Source organism: Brassica oleracea, chromosome C9 (assembly GCF_000695525.1).
Source record: "Brassica oleracea var. oleracea cultivar TO1000 chromosome C9, BOL, whole genome shotgun sequence".
NCBI lineage: Eukaryota > Viridiplantae > Streptophyta > Magnoliopsida > Brassicales > Brassicaceae > Brassica > Brassica oleracea.
The window spans coordinates 47,126,393-47,138,104 of NC_027756.1; the positions used below are offsets into that span (position 1 = coordinate 47,126,393).

At 31.1% G+C, this 11,712-nt stretch overlaps 2 protein-coding genes across 2 annotated transcripts; one reads left to right on the forward strand and one right to left on the reverse strand.

The window, feature by feature from the left end:
• Positions 1-1,457: 1,457 nt before the first annotated feature.
• Positions 1,458-3,632, forward strand: LOC106316857 (WUSCHEL-related homeobox 12). Its single transcript, XM_013754725.1, has 3 exons — positions 1,458-2,159; positions 2,232-2,404; positions 3,537-3,632. Exons 1-3 carry the CDS (start codon positions 1,526-1,528, stop codon positions 3,552-3,554), a joined length of 825 nt encoding a protein of 274 aa, XP_013610179.1. The 5' UTR covers positions 1,458-1,525; the 3' UTR covers positions 3,555-3,632.
• Positions 3,633-4,792: 1,160 nt separating this feature from the next.
• On the reverse strand, positions 4,793-6,858 carry LOC106316188 (myb protein). Its single transcript, XM_013754056.1, has 3 exons — positions 6,383-6,858; positions 5,625-6,086; positions 4,793-5,013 (listed from the first exon to the last, which is right to left on the reverse strand). The coding sequence occupies exons 1-3, from the start codon at positions 6,732-6,734 to the stop codon at positions 4,853-4,855; spliced, it is 975 nt and encodes a 324-aa protein (XP_013609510.1). The 5' UTR covers positions 6,735-6,858; the 3' UTR covers positions 4,793-4,852.
• Between the last annotated feature and the right edge of the window lie 4,854 nt (positions 6,859-11,712).

Below are 11,712 nucleotides of genomic sequence, written 5' to 3' on the forward strand. Positions count from 1 at the left end.
ACGACTTTCAAGTAAGTCGTCTTACTTGACGACTTCCGCGTAAGTCGTCTGGGAAAAGTTAAATATTTAAGTTTTATTTTCCAATTGCAAAAGTAAGCTGAGACTACTTACATATAAGTCGTCTAGCTTTAATAAAATATTGAAATTTTTTGTTTTTCCGGAGACGACTTACTGATAAGTCGTCCAGGAAAAGTCAAATATCTGACACAATTCGGTCAAATGCAAAACGACAAAGATAGTTTTACCAGTAAGTCGTCTAGGGTATTCTCTAGATTTTTTTTAACAAACAAAGATAACGACTTACAAGTCGTCCGTTTGACCAGAAGACTTACCTGTAAGTCTTCTACAGCCAGACTACTTACGGGTAAGTCTTCTACGCGAACAGATCTGTAAAAAAATTCAAATTTTATACTTTAAACTAGTGAGATGACTTCCTTAGCACACATAGTCTTCTCCAACCACCCATAACCTCAAACGAAAGTAACCCACCAAGAATAGTATGCTTGAATGGCTCTATCAACCATAAAAAAATTTGAATCAAAACTTTGAGTTTTTTGGATGAATATGGAGACAAAGTGAAGGAAATATTGTTTTTAGTTCATAATAAGTGAGAAAGAGAGAGTGTAAATCGATTTGAGGTGCATTAAGAGCTTCAAATTGGTTGTTCATGGTGGTTGGTGTATTAATTGTAATGGCAATCTTGTAAATACTTGAAGATGATGAGGTTGAGAGAGTAAAAATGTCATTTTCAAAAAAAAAGAAAAAAAACTAATAGCATTTTCGTGAATAATATGAACTTGTGGGGTGAATAAAATAAAAGAAAAATCCAAGAAAAGCATAAGTTAATTTTAAGTTTGACTTTGAGTTTCGAGTCAATCTTGCAAAAAACCCAGATTCTAATCACGATTGATAAACTATATGTATAATTTTCTCATTAGATTTCACATCAACGATGGGCAAACCAGTTAGTAGATTATAACATCCATGATGTAATTTTGGTAAAAAAAAACATGACTTAGTTTTGGTAAAAAATATGACGTAGAATATTATCAAGAACACAAGTAAAAGAATTTTATAAACTGGGTTGCATATCATTTGCTTTGGTGATTATTGTGAATCAAGAACACAAGTAAAATAATCTTTAGAAATTCAAAATTGCGGAAAACGCAGTTTTGATTGTGAGTTGGTTCAATAAACGGTGAGATCATTCCTAGCTATTGCTTGGTATATCATCAAATATATGCAAGCCCAGTTTATATAAATTCGTCTGCCTCTTGGAACACGTGTTAACAAATCGACCGTACTTATATACAAAATTATTATATTTAATTGAGAACACTGAACACTACAGTAGTGTAACTTAATATGTAAGTTAAAACAAAAAATAAGTTTATTGAGAAACCAGAAAATTTCTCCTATAAATTCATTACAAAGAACTCCCACAAGTCACCACAGAATCTCCTTTTTTTCTTAATACCATAATCCAAAGAAACACGAGAAAGAAAAAAAAGTCTTTGAAGTAAATATGGATCAAGAAGGATCACCACAAAGTAGGCAAGGTCGTTCTCCCTCCGCCACATCGAACTCTACGGAACCGGTCCGGACACGTTGGTCACCTAAACCGGAGCAAATCTTGATACTCGAATCCATCTTCAACAGTGGTATTGTTAACCCACCAAAAGATGAAACGGTAAGGATAAGAAAGATGCTAGAAAAATTTGGTGCAGTGGGAGACGCAAACGTCTTCTACTGGTTTCAAAACCGGCGGTCACGATCTCGCCGGAGACAGCGGCAACTTCAAGCCGCCAATGCTGCAGCCATCGCCACCAGAGGAGTTGAAGACCCCCAGCACATGACTACCATGAGCATGCATCATCGTTATAGCAACAACGAGATTGATTTGGGATTTGGAAGTTGTAGCAACTCGTCAGCTAATTACCTTTTTAACGAGTCTTCATCTCAAGTCTCTTCATTTCTACTCGGCCTCTCTTCTTCCTCAACAAATGGTGGATGTGAAAGCAACAATAGCATGGCTGATCTCTTCACAATGTATGGCCATGAATCTGATCATCATCATTTTCATCATCCCCAGCACAGCTCAAATGATGCATCAATTCCAAGCCCATCTGATCAGAACTCCAACATCCACTACCAACAAGGTGAATCATTCATTTGCATGGCTCTTTTTTGTTGTTCTTATCTTTTTGAATTTTGTTAAAAATGGATAAAAGGGTTAATGACGGTGTTCATAAACGGAGTTCCTACGGAAGTAACGAATGGAGCAATAGACATGAAAGCAATGTTCGGGGAAGATTTGGTGTTACTTCATTCCTCTGGTCTTCCTCTTCCTACTGATGAGTTTGGCTTCTTGATTTCTTTACAACATGGCCAATCTTATTTCCTGGTAACTAAATTTAGTTTATTCTTATCTATATATGATTTATACATAAACTATTAACAAAAGTATTCATAAATATATTGATTAATGATTTTCAGACCTTTTTGTGTTCGTCTGTGTGAATCCTTTTTCTGTTAGTTACGAGATAATCTGATTTTTCCTATAAACTACTAATACACAATGTGTAGAAGATGCGCTGAAACCTAATTTTGGTCAAGTCCTAAATGTCTGCTAAATTAATCTCAAGGACCCATTTCACTCTGTAACTAGCTGGAGCATAAAAGTTTCTGCAGAAAATATAGTTAAATATATCTCAATTTGATGATTGTCGGTTAACTGAATATCATATTTTTGTAGAAATTAATCTCTGTAACTGAAGTTCTTTTATATATTTAACTAAGGTGAAATCGATGTCAGCTCATGTACACACATATAAGTATATATACAACTGTAGGTTAACACAGAAAATAATATAAATATATTATAAAATTGTAAAAGTACATGGTTTCAAAACAAGTATGTATTTATTTTTCATAGATAAAGAATATAGCTGTTGTTCAAAAAAATATACTTGTTCTGTTTCAATATAGATGATGTTTTAGAATGTTTGTTTTGTTTCAATTTACATGAAGTTTTGAAATTTTAAGAAAGTTTTGAGATTTTAAGGTTAATTTTAATTTTATTGGAAACTGTTTAACTAATTAGATTTTACTGTCTTTTTGTAATTTGTTAACTGATTTTAAAATTATATCTTTAAAATATTTTTCTGGGAAAATATAATTTTTTTAATCTTTGTGTACTATTACAAAATATCAAGTATTATGAAATAGAGGGAGTATATAGCTAAAGAAAATGAACCAATAAATGTGACTTGTGAGTATTTTGGCAGTAGAATATTAAGTATTTTAGTGAGTTCATCGGCAAAAGAGACCTCGGGAAATTATATTCTCTCTTGGTCAAATAAATAGACGATGTGAACACTTTCTAGAAATATAAAATGTTTTAATCATTCCTTGTTAGGGTTTTTCGATATTTGTCATCAATTAATTTAACTAACACGATTAAAATTATAGATATTTTATTTAACAAAAATTAATTTTAAATATTTGTTTATTTGATTTCGTTTTATCATCGACAGGTACCAAGACAGACATGAACTGGCTAGCTTGTGTTTCAACTTGCAAGTTGCAACATATACGGTCGATTATTTTGTTTTTACTTGTATTGATTTTGCGTCCACCGTGTATAGATGTAGATTAATATATATGTTGGACTCGTCAGATATTTTGTTTTCTTGTCGATTCTTGCTCGCCCGAACGCAAACCTTGACTAATAAAGCAAGCAAAAAATCTTAATTGGAGATCTACTTTGTAAAATGTCCAAGTTAAACTAAAGATTAATTAGCTTTTAACTACCGTCAATCTATAAAATGAATCTTAGTATATACAAGCTGGTATTAACTTATTTAACCATTGGGTGAAGGGTGTTTAGGAATTTCGAACTTGGATATATCCTTCTCGATCAATGCTTATTTTCTTATACTCATCAGGAGGATGAATTTAAAACGTTTCCTAAGCGTATACAAAATAAAATCTCTTTGGTTTGGTAAGATATGTCAAAATTAATATATCCAAGTGAACATTTAAATAAACCTCTACGAATAAGAGTGTCAAGGTATTATAAGAAAAATAGAAAAAAGAGTGTCAAGGTATATATGAATAACACTTAGTAATACCAAATACACTAGTTAAGCGTCATTGACCGCTAGCTAGTTTTTCTATTTGGGAGAAATTTTTTATTAAGGCCACTTCAGTGTGGGCTTTATTAGGCCCTTTGTTTTACGACTGTATATTGGTCTCTTTTGAATTCTTAGGTCCCAACTAAAGTATATGGCTCCTATAAGGAGTTGAACGGACACTATGGTCCCGACCCGACCCAAGCCGAGTAATTGAGATTTATAAAACACTCATCTCTTCTTATTGGTTCAATTCTTATTTTGGAACTAAATTTTTGAGATTTTAAGAGCATCAGCAACAAGAGAAGCTCTTCCTCGTGGTCTCTCATACTATAATAACGACATCAGTTGATAAAACAAATAAACTTTAAATAAAAAGATAACTCAACCAGTCACTGCACGACAACACACCAAAACGTCTCTTGCAGCTTTTGCAACGTTTCTAGATAAAGAGACGATTCACTTCTCTCACTTCTTGTTTCTCTTCTCTTTCTTCTTTTTTCTATTTATATCTTTTTAAAATGCTGAGAAATTTGGATGAGTGACTCACCATTGTATGTGCTCTACGAACACTCTCATCTCTTCTTATCGGTTCAATTCCTATTATAAGACTAAATTTTAATTACATAACTAAATTATATTAAATGATAAATATTTTTGTCTAGGAACTCTAGAAAGTTTCTTATGGACATGGAATAACTCTCCATATAATTAATTAATCAAGAAGCTCCAACTCCAAGAAAATCAAAGAAGTAAAAGCCACTCTGCATCTCCACTTTCCTTTCTTCACTGACTCTGATTGTATGGTGATTTTGATGGTCCATCTTTTTACTATATTTGCCATTTACTTCTGCTCTCTGCACACACTGACCATCTTTACCTGCAAAGATTATCAATATAATTATTTTAGCCCCACGTGAAATTTTGTTGTATTGAAATAGTAACGTGACATTGTACTACAACTCTTTATATAAATAATACCTGTATGTACTATTACGATGTAAAACACTGTTTCTTTCTCTCTCGTCATTCAAATTTGTAATTATTGCCATATATATGAAAAGGGATGACATTATCAGAAGTGGTTACTCCTCGTCGGTTATATAACATGTATGCCAAAATCATCGTTTAATGTGCTTTGAACATTTTAAAAACATCTTAACAAGGCTTGATTCTAACATAATTCTAGCTAAAATAAGTACGTAGGTGGTTTCAACGAGTAATGTATTATGTATATGCCGATCTTGATCAACGGTAAACTCCAGTAAATTTTAAATATGATCTCGACCAAGCACTGACCTAAATCACTATAATTAACTAGATTCACGAAAACGCTTTTCAAGGAAAACCAGGGAAGAAAGGGAAAAACATTCCAAGTTTCTATACTAATCATATCTTAAGAATGTCACGAATATCATTTCTTTCTAAAAAGAGACAACGTACTACATAATAAAAATAATAAAACAAGCAAACAAATGCATAAATTCTTACCTGGGACAAGGGTACTATCGTAATTCAAGAAGCGAGCCTGGTGAGTTGAAGAGGGTGGAGTGAGAGATAGCTCCGTCGTACAAGTAGAGACAGCCGAAGCATCTTCATCATCGCCGTCATCATCTTCTCCGTTGACGACAGCACCATTCGCGACCGTACCGAATAACTCACCGTGATTATAGCTGGACGAGGAAGAGACTATGTCAGCGTTTCCTGACGGTGCCTGAGGAGTCTGCATTTGACGTTGTCGTTGACTCTCTCTAGTCCGTCGAGACATGATGACGTGCCAATGGTTCTTGACGGCGTTATCTGTCCGACCCGGGAAGAGACGTGAGATCAAAGCCCACTTGTTGCCATAGGCTTGGTGAACAGCTAAAAGCCTAGACTCTTCTTCCTCGGTGAATGCTCTCTTGATAATTCTTGGATCAAGTTGGTTAAACCATCTCAATCTACAACTCTTGCCTAAAATCAAAGACGCAACATTAATTTCCATTTAAAAATATTAATTAGTTACTGTCAAATATGTCACTGATGTGTATGATTGAATACATATCTTTTCCACTATATATATATATAAATGTATACGTTTTACTTAGTAGGCATTAATTTTAGAGAAAATCTCCTCTTTTTGGTCAAATGGAGAAAATACTTATTTGTGAAAAAAAGAAAATTTAATTTTTAAAAATTTAATTATTTTCTCTTAGTTAAAAGGATAAAAACATAAACGAAATTTTAATAAAAAAGATAAATAAAAGTACCTGATCTACCAAGAAGGTGGTGAGCAATCACGTTCCAGTTTTGGGGGCCAAACTGGGCAACAAGCTCCTTGAGTTTAGCATCTTCTGTTGGTCTCCAGTGTCCTCTTGAGCATAGTTTGGAATTTATTCCATTTTTACCTCTTCTTTTCAAACCATTTCCACCTCTCTCTTTCTCATGTTCATCTCCTGACTCCAAGACTGAGACTGATTTGTTGTGAGGATGTTTTCTTGCGAGAGAGAAGTTGGGGTGCGAGTGTGGTGGAGATCTGAAGTTGTTTCTTACTTCGAATCTTCCAGAGTCATTGATGGTATAATTACCTGTAAGATTGTTCTTAAGGAGATTTGGATTCATTTTGTTCTTTCTTTCTGAGGCTAGAGATTAGAGGAAGAAGCCAGGAATAAGAGAGGGGAGAGCGCTTGAATGGCTTTCCACTGTTTATATGGTGGAAGAGGAAAATGAGATTCTCTAATTTTTTATGGATTTATGTATGAATTTGACTGACATGTATTCACAAGCTACTATATATATAGGATTAGTTTCACACCATATATTCACATATATAAATAATATTATAAAAATCTGATGATGAGTTGTTATTCAATTTACTTGAAATTTGTATTGTTAGCTGGTTTATTTACATATCAAAAAGTTCTATGGATTTTTTTTCTATCACATATCAGTGTCAAATATATTTTTAACTATAATCTTTTTATTTACAGATGTTGATAATTTCATTCCAATCGTTTTATATAGTTACGTATGCTTTATCATTTGAACTAATACTTTTAGTCGTTAATGGTCTTGAAAAATCGGTTGTAGAAAAAAAGAATCGGTTGTAGAAAGGATCAAAGTATGATAATTTCTTTTTTTTTTAAGAGTATGATAATTTCTCATCACTATTTTATATGAGCTGCTCGTAATATTTTTTCTTCTTCTTTACATGTATTAGAAGATTTATGCTAACGTTCTTCTTCAGGTTGCAATTTCTACTTGGAGAAAATTTCGAATAATGTGATACTTTTGGTTTGAGTTCACTCTATCTCTCTCCACACGTGCAAAAGTAAGGGTTTGGAAAGTCGGTGGGTACGTGTGGTGATGCTGCATGCAAAACGAGACCCGCTCGTGCGTTTGGAGGGTTCGATGCCTGTAGCCCCCACAGACTCAACATTGGAAACTCCAAAAAACAGTTTTGAAACGCTCGTATGGCACTACTATACACACATTGATATATTGCACGTGTGCACGTACTAACGTGTGGGTGGGAGTTAATTATGGGATAAAAACAACAGAATCAACTTTTGTCTGTTTCGGACACAAAGCAAGAAAAGATCTTAAAGGGAGATTATAAAGTAATTGCTTTTCTCAGTTTAACGTATGCGAATGTGTGTGTGTATAGACATATATTTACGAGCATATAAGGCCATCTTCATCGCAAGTCTCATGCGCGTCTCTAAGGGAGAGGCCCATGATTTCAGTAAAAACGGTATACAAAGTGTGCACAATAAAAAACGTGTGCTGTGTGTTTTTTGCACTGTTTGCGGACCCACCGACACGTGACGATCCGCAATTGGTGCGTTTTTTTTAAGAGACTTTAAGTGTCTCTAGCGATGCAGATGCCCTAGGTGTTTACTATAAAGTAATCGTGAGTAGCTTTTTTTTCAATCAACTTCGTGAGTAGCTCAACAACTAGTTTTAAGTACTTCGAGAATCTATTGAACAAAGGGCGCGAAGCCGTTTTAGATGAATACATTTTCCTTATATATTCAGTGCACTCAAACACACTTCTCTACTTATCCAGTGAGCTCAAACTATGTTGTGCGACAATTACTGGAAAACCTAAAAGCAATACCAACTCTGTTTAAGACTGTTATTGTTAAGTTACAAAAAAAAAGACTGTTATTGTTCAATGATATGGACTATGTTGTTCTTCTTAAATATTGAAGTTTAATTGAAGTAAAACATGTGTGCACAAAAAAAAATGATGTAAAACATGATATCCTTATGTATTAGATCAATTGAATGGTCACACATTAGAATGCAAAAGTTTTTTCGTCTTTTACAAAATGGAGGGGTTAACAAAATGTAACTGAAGTCGAACTTGGAATTAATTTCAACAGAAAACGCACACAACAATAAATATAATACAACGAAAAGAAACGTTAGAAACCAAAGAAAAGTACCCAAAAGATTATTTAATAGTGTCTTGTTTTATGTGAGTTTTGTTTATGGGAACGGTTTCATTATAATTTTGAAATCTTCTGCTGACGACAAAGAAAAAAAGTCGTGTACCGGCGTGGAATGACGATATGATGAACACGAGCGGATCGTTTTGCTACCTAACACATGTCCCGTCATCTCGTATTTCCGTTTCCGGGTTTTAAAGAAAATATGCTCGAACCGTTATGGACCATTTCCTCTTATTTTTTATTTGTTGTCTTGCATAATAATTCTTTTTTTTTGGAAAAAAAATCTTGCATAATAATTCTTTAATGACATTTTACAAACTGGAACTTTCGACCATGGGATAACTTTTTCCAACGACCATGAAATGTATGGAACTGTAATTCTTGTTTTATCTCTTTTTACTTGTTGAAATGTAAAATTTATCTATCAACAGTTTACAAAAAGGGGCGTAATCGATTCTTGTTTAATCTTGAATATTTATAGATAATATGAAAAATTTGTTTAGTATGGGGTTTTGTTTTATCAGATGTTATCAACTTTCTTTTAGGGGTTAGACTTAGAAGTATAGCTTATTTTTCTGGACGTGGAATATGATTGATTGGTTCTCTAGTTAGTTTGTGGATCCGTCAGAATCTCGGACTAAGTTTGTTATTTGATAAAGTGGTCGATATATTTGTTTGCAATCAATCAGTGTTCTCTTTGCATACTAAGTTTAAACTTTATATATGTGATCCTGCACATCAACAAAAAAGTTCAAAATGGTTAGTGGTTTTGATGGTTTGGATCAAATTTGAGATTTTTAAGGCTATAAGCATTTCTTAAGAAATTTATTAATTTTTCTATAATTTTGAAGGCATAAGCCCTCTAAAGTTTTTGGGAACCAAAACAAATATTTCATACGGTTATTCTCAGATTCAGCTTTGTTCATCGTCGATATTATTGTCGGTCAGAATATATATGATCATATTGTTTTTCTACCATTCTCACTTGTGCAATTTTGTCAAGGGACTTATATTTTTTTGTCCTTTTTTGGATAAGATTTTTAACAACTATGGAATCACAAAACAAAAGGTGGAGAGAGGAGGAAAAATCGATACTCCAAATACTAATATAATAAAATTTCGGTAATCATGAGATAAGCCACACACTACTTTCATTCATTTAAAGAAAGTTTCTTGATTAGTTTAAAAGTGGACACTTTAACTAATTTGAGGAATTCAGGGCTTTATCACATGCATGATGTAATGACATAAAGTCTCTTTATATGTATAGAATTTAATTATACATCATGTCAAAGTTGTTAGCGGGTTCATTGCATTTGTATGATGTATATAACGAACATATCACATCAGTTGTACACTGTAATTTATTATGATTTAATACATTTTGGGGGAATTATTGTGGTTTTATACCTTACGGACTAGATTGGAAGTTGTCATTATCAAGGCAGTTAATTGTCCACGCACCCACTAATATGTTAGTCCATATGGATCCAAATAACAAGTTTAGTTAATCCAATGAAAATAGTTTGATGTAAGCAAAACTGCAAAAGTATTAATCAAAATAAGCATTAGTCAAAAGTTGACGGCAGTGATCGGCAACTAACCACACCCAATTCTTAACTCGCAATAATTTCCAAGTCGAAAATAACGCTACTATTATTATCTCCGTTTTACTACCTTTGAATCATTGATGCTTTATATCTTTTATTCTTTTACCTTAACTTATATTTTAAATCTAACTAGATTTTGATTGCGCAACCGCACGGGTGTTTGTTTTCATTTTTCTATACATAAATTCTTGTTTTAGAACATAAGTGGTACATATTTTTAACGTAAATCATATACTTAAATGTTTATTTAACTATTTAAAATATAATAATTTTATAATTTATATTTTATAATTAATCAATTGTTTAAAACCGTATGTATTTGTCACTTCAAATTATATATTTATCTTATTGTATTTGCATTTAGTTATTAAACAAATTAATATATTCATGAGAAAACATATTTAAAGATTATTTTGTATTTAATTTATGCTAAATTCTGATCCGTCTTTCAAACCTGGATTTCTTTTACTAATATTTTTTATGCTTATTCATTTTAGATAATATATTATTGTATATACAAAAGTCTCATATATGTTAATTTTTAGACATGTATTATATAGTTTGCTAATTTTAAGCCGTTCTATTATCATATTATATTTTTAAAATAAATAGTTTATATTTATGAAAATAAAAATTTATAAATTTATCAATTGAATATACTTTTATCATATTTATTTAAGTATAATAATTGTATTTTAACATGATCATGACTATAAAGTAGATAAAATATGATATAATTTATTTATTAATCATTTTATAAACGATAACTTAAAATACATTAAGTTATTGTTAAAATATTTTTACACAGATTTATTAGAATTTTTAAAATATAATATATAAATATATATTATATTTAAAATGAAAAAATATTATGATTAAATTAGTTACAAAGATTTTATATTATTAGCTTTAAAGAAATACATGTTAATGTTTCTACATGTATTATATAATTTGCTAATGTTAGCTCATCTTACCAATGTATTAGATTTTATTTTTGAACATAAATATTTTATACTTACGAAAATAAAATATATAAAATATATAAATTTATAAATTTTATTCAATTTTATTATATTTAGCTCAATATAATAATTTCTTTTAATATGATTGATTATAATTATATAATAGATAAAATATTATAGAATTTTTTATTTTTCATTTTATGAACGAAAACTGAATATATTAATGTATAATAATATTTCAAACTAATTTCGAAATTAGTTAAAATATTTAAATATAATTTCAAAAATGAAGATCTTGTAAAAATCTTTTAAAACAGATTTGTTAGAATTTTAAAATAAATATATTTATATTTAAAATGAAAAGATATCAAAAGATATTATGATTAAAGTATTTTAATTTTTTTATGTATTATTAGTCTTAATAAAATACATTTAATAAGATTTTTAAGTGATTGTCTAAATTAAAAAATCACACATAAAAGAAATCATGACTTCTATTTTAATATATAAGATGTATTTTTATTGCTATTATTAATTTTAAGTTTTTATGGTACACGTTTTCTAACTAACA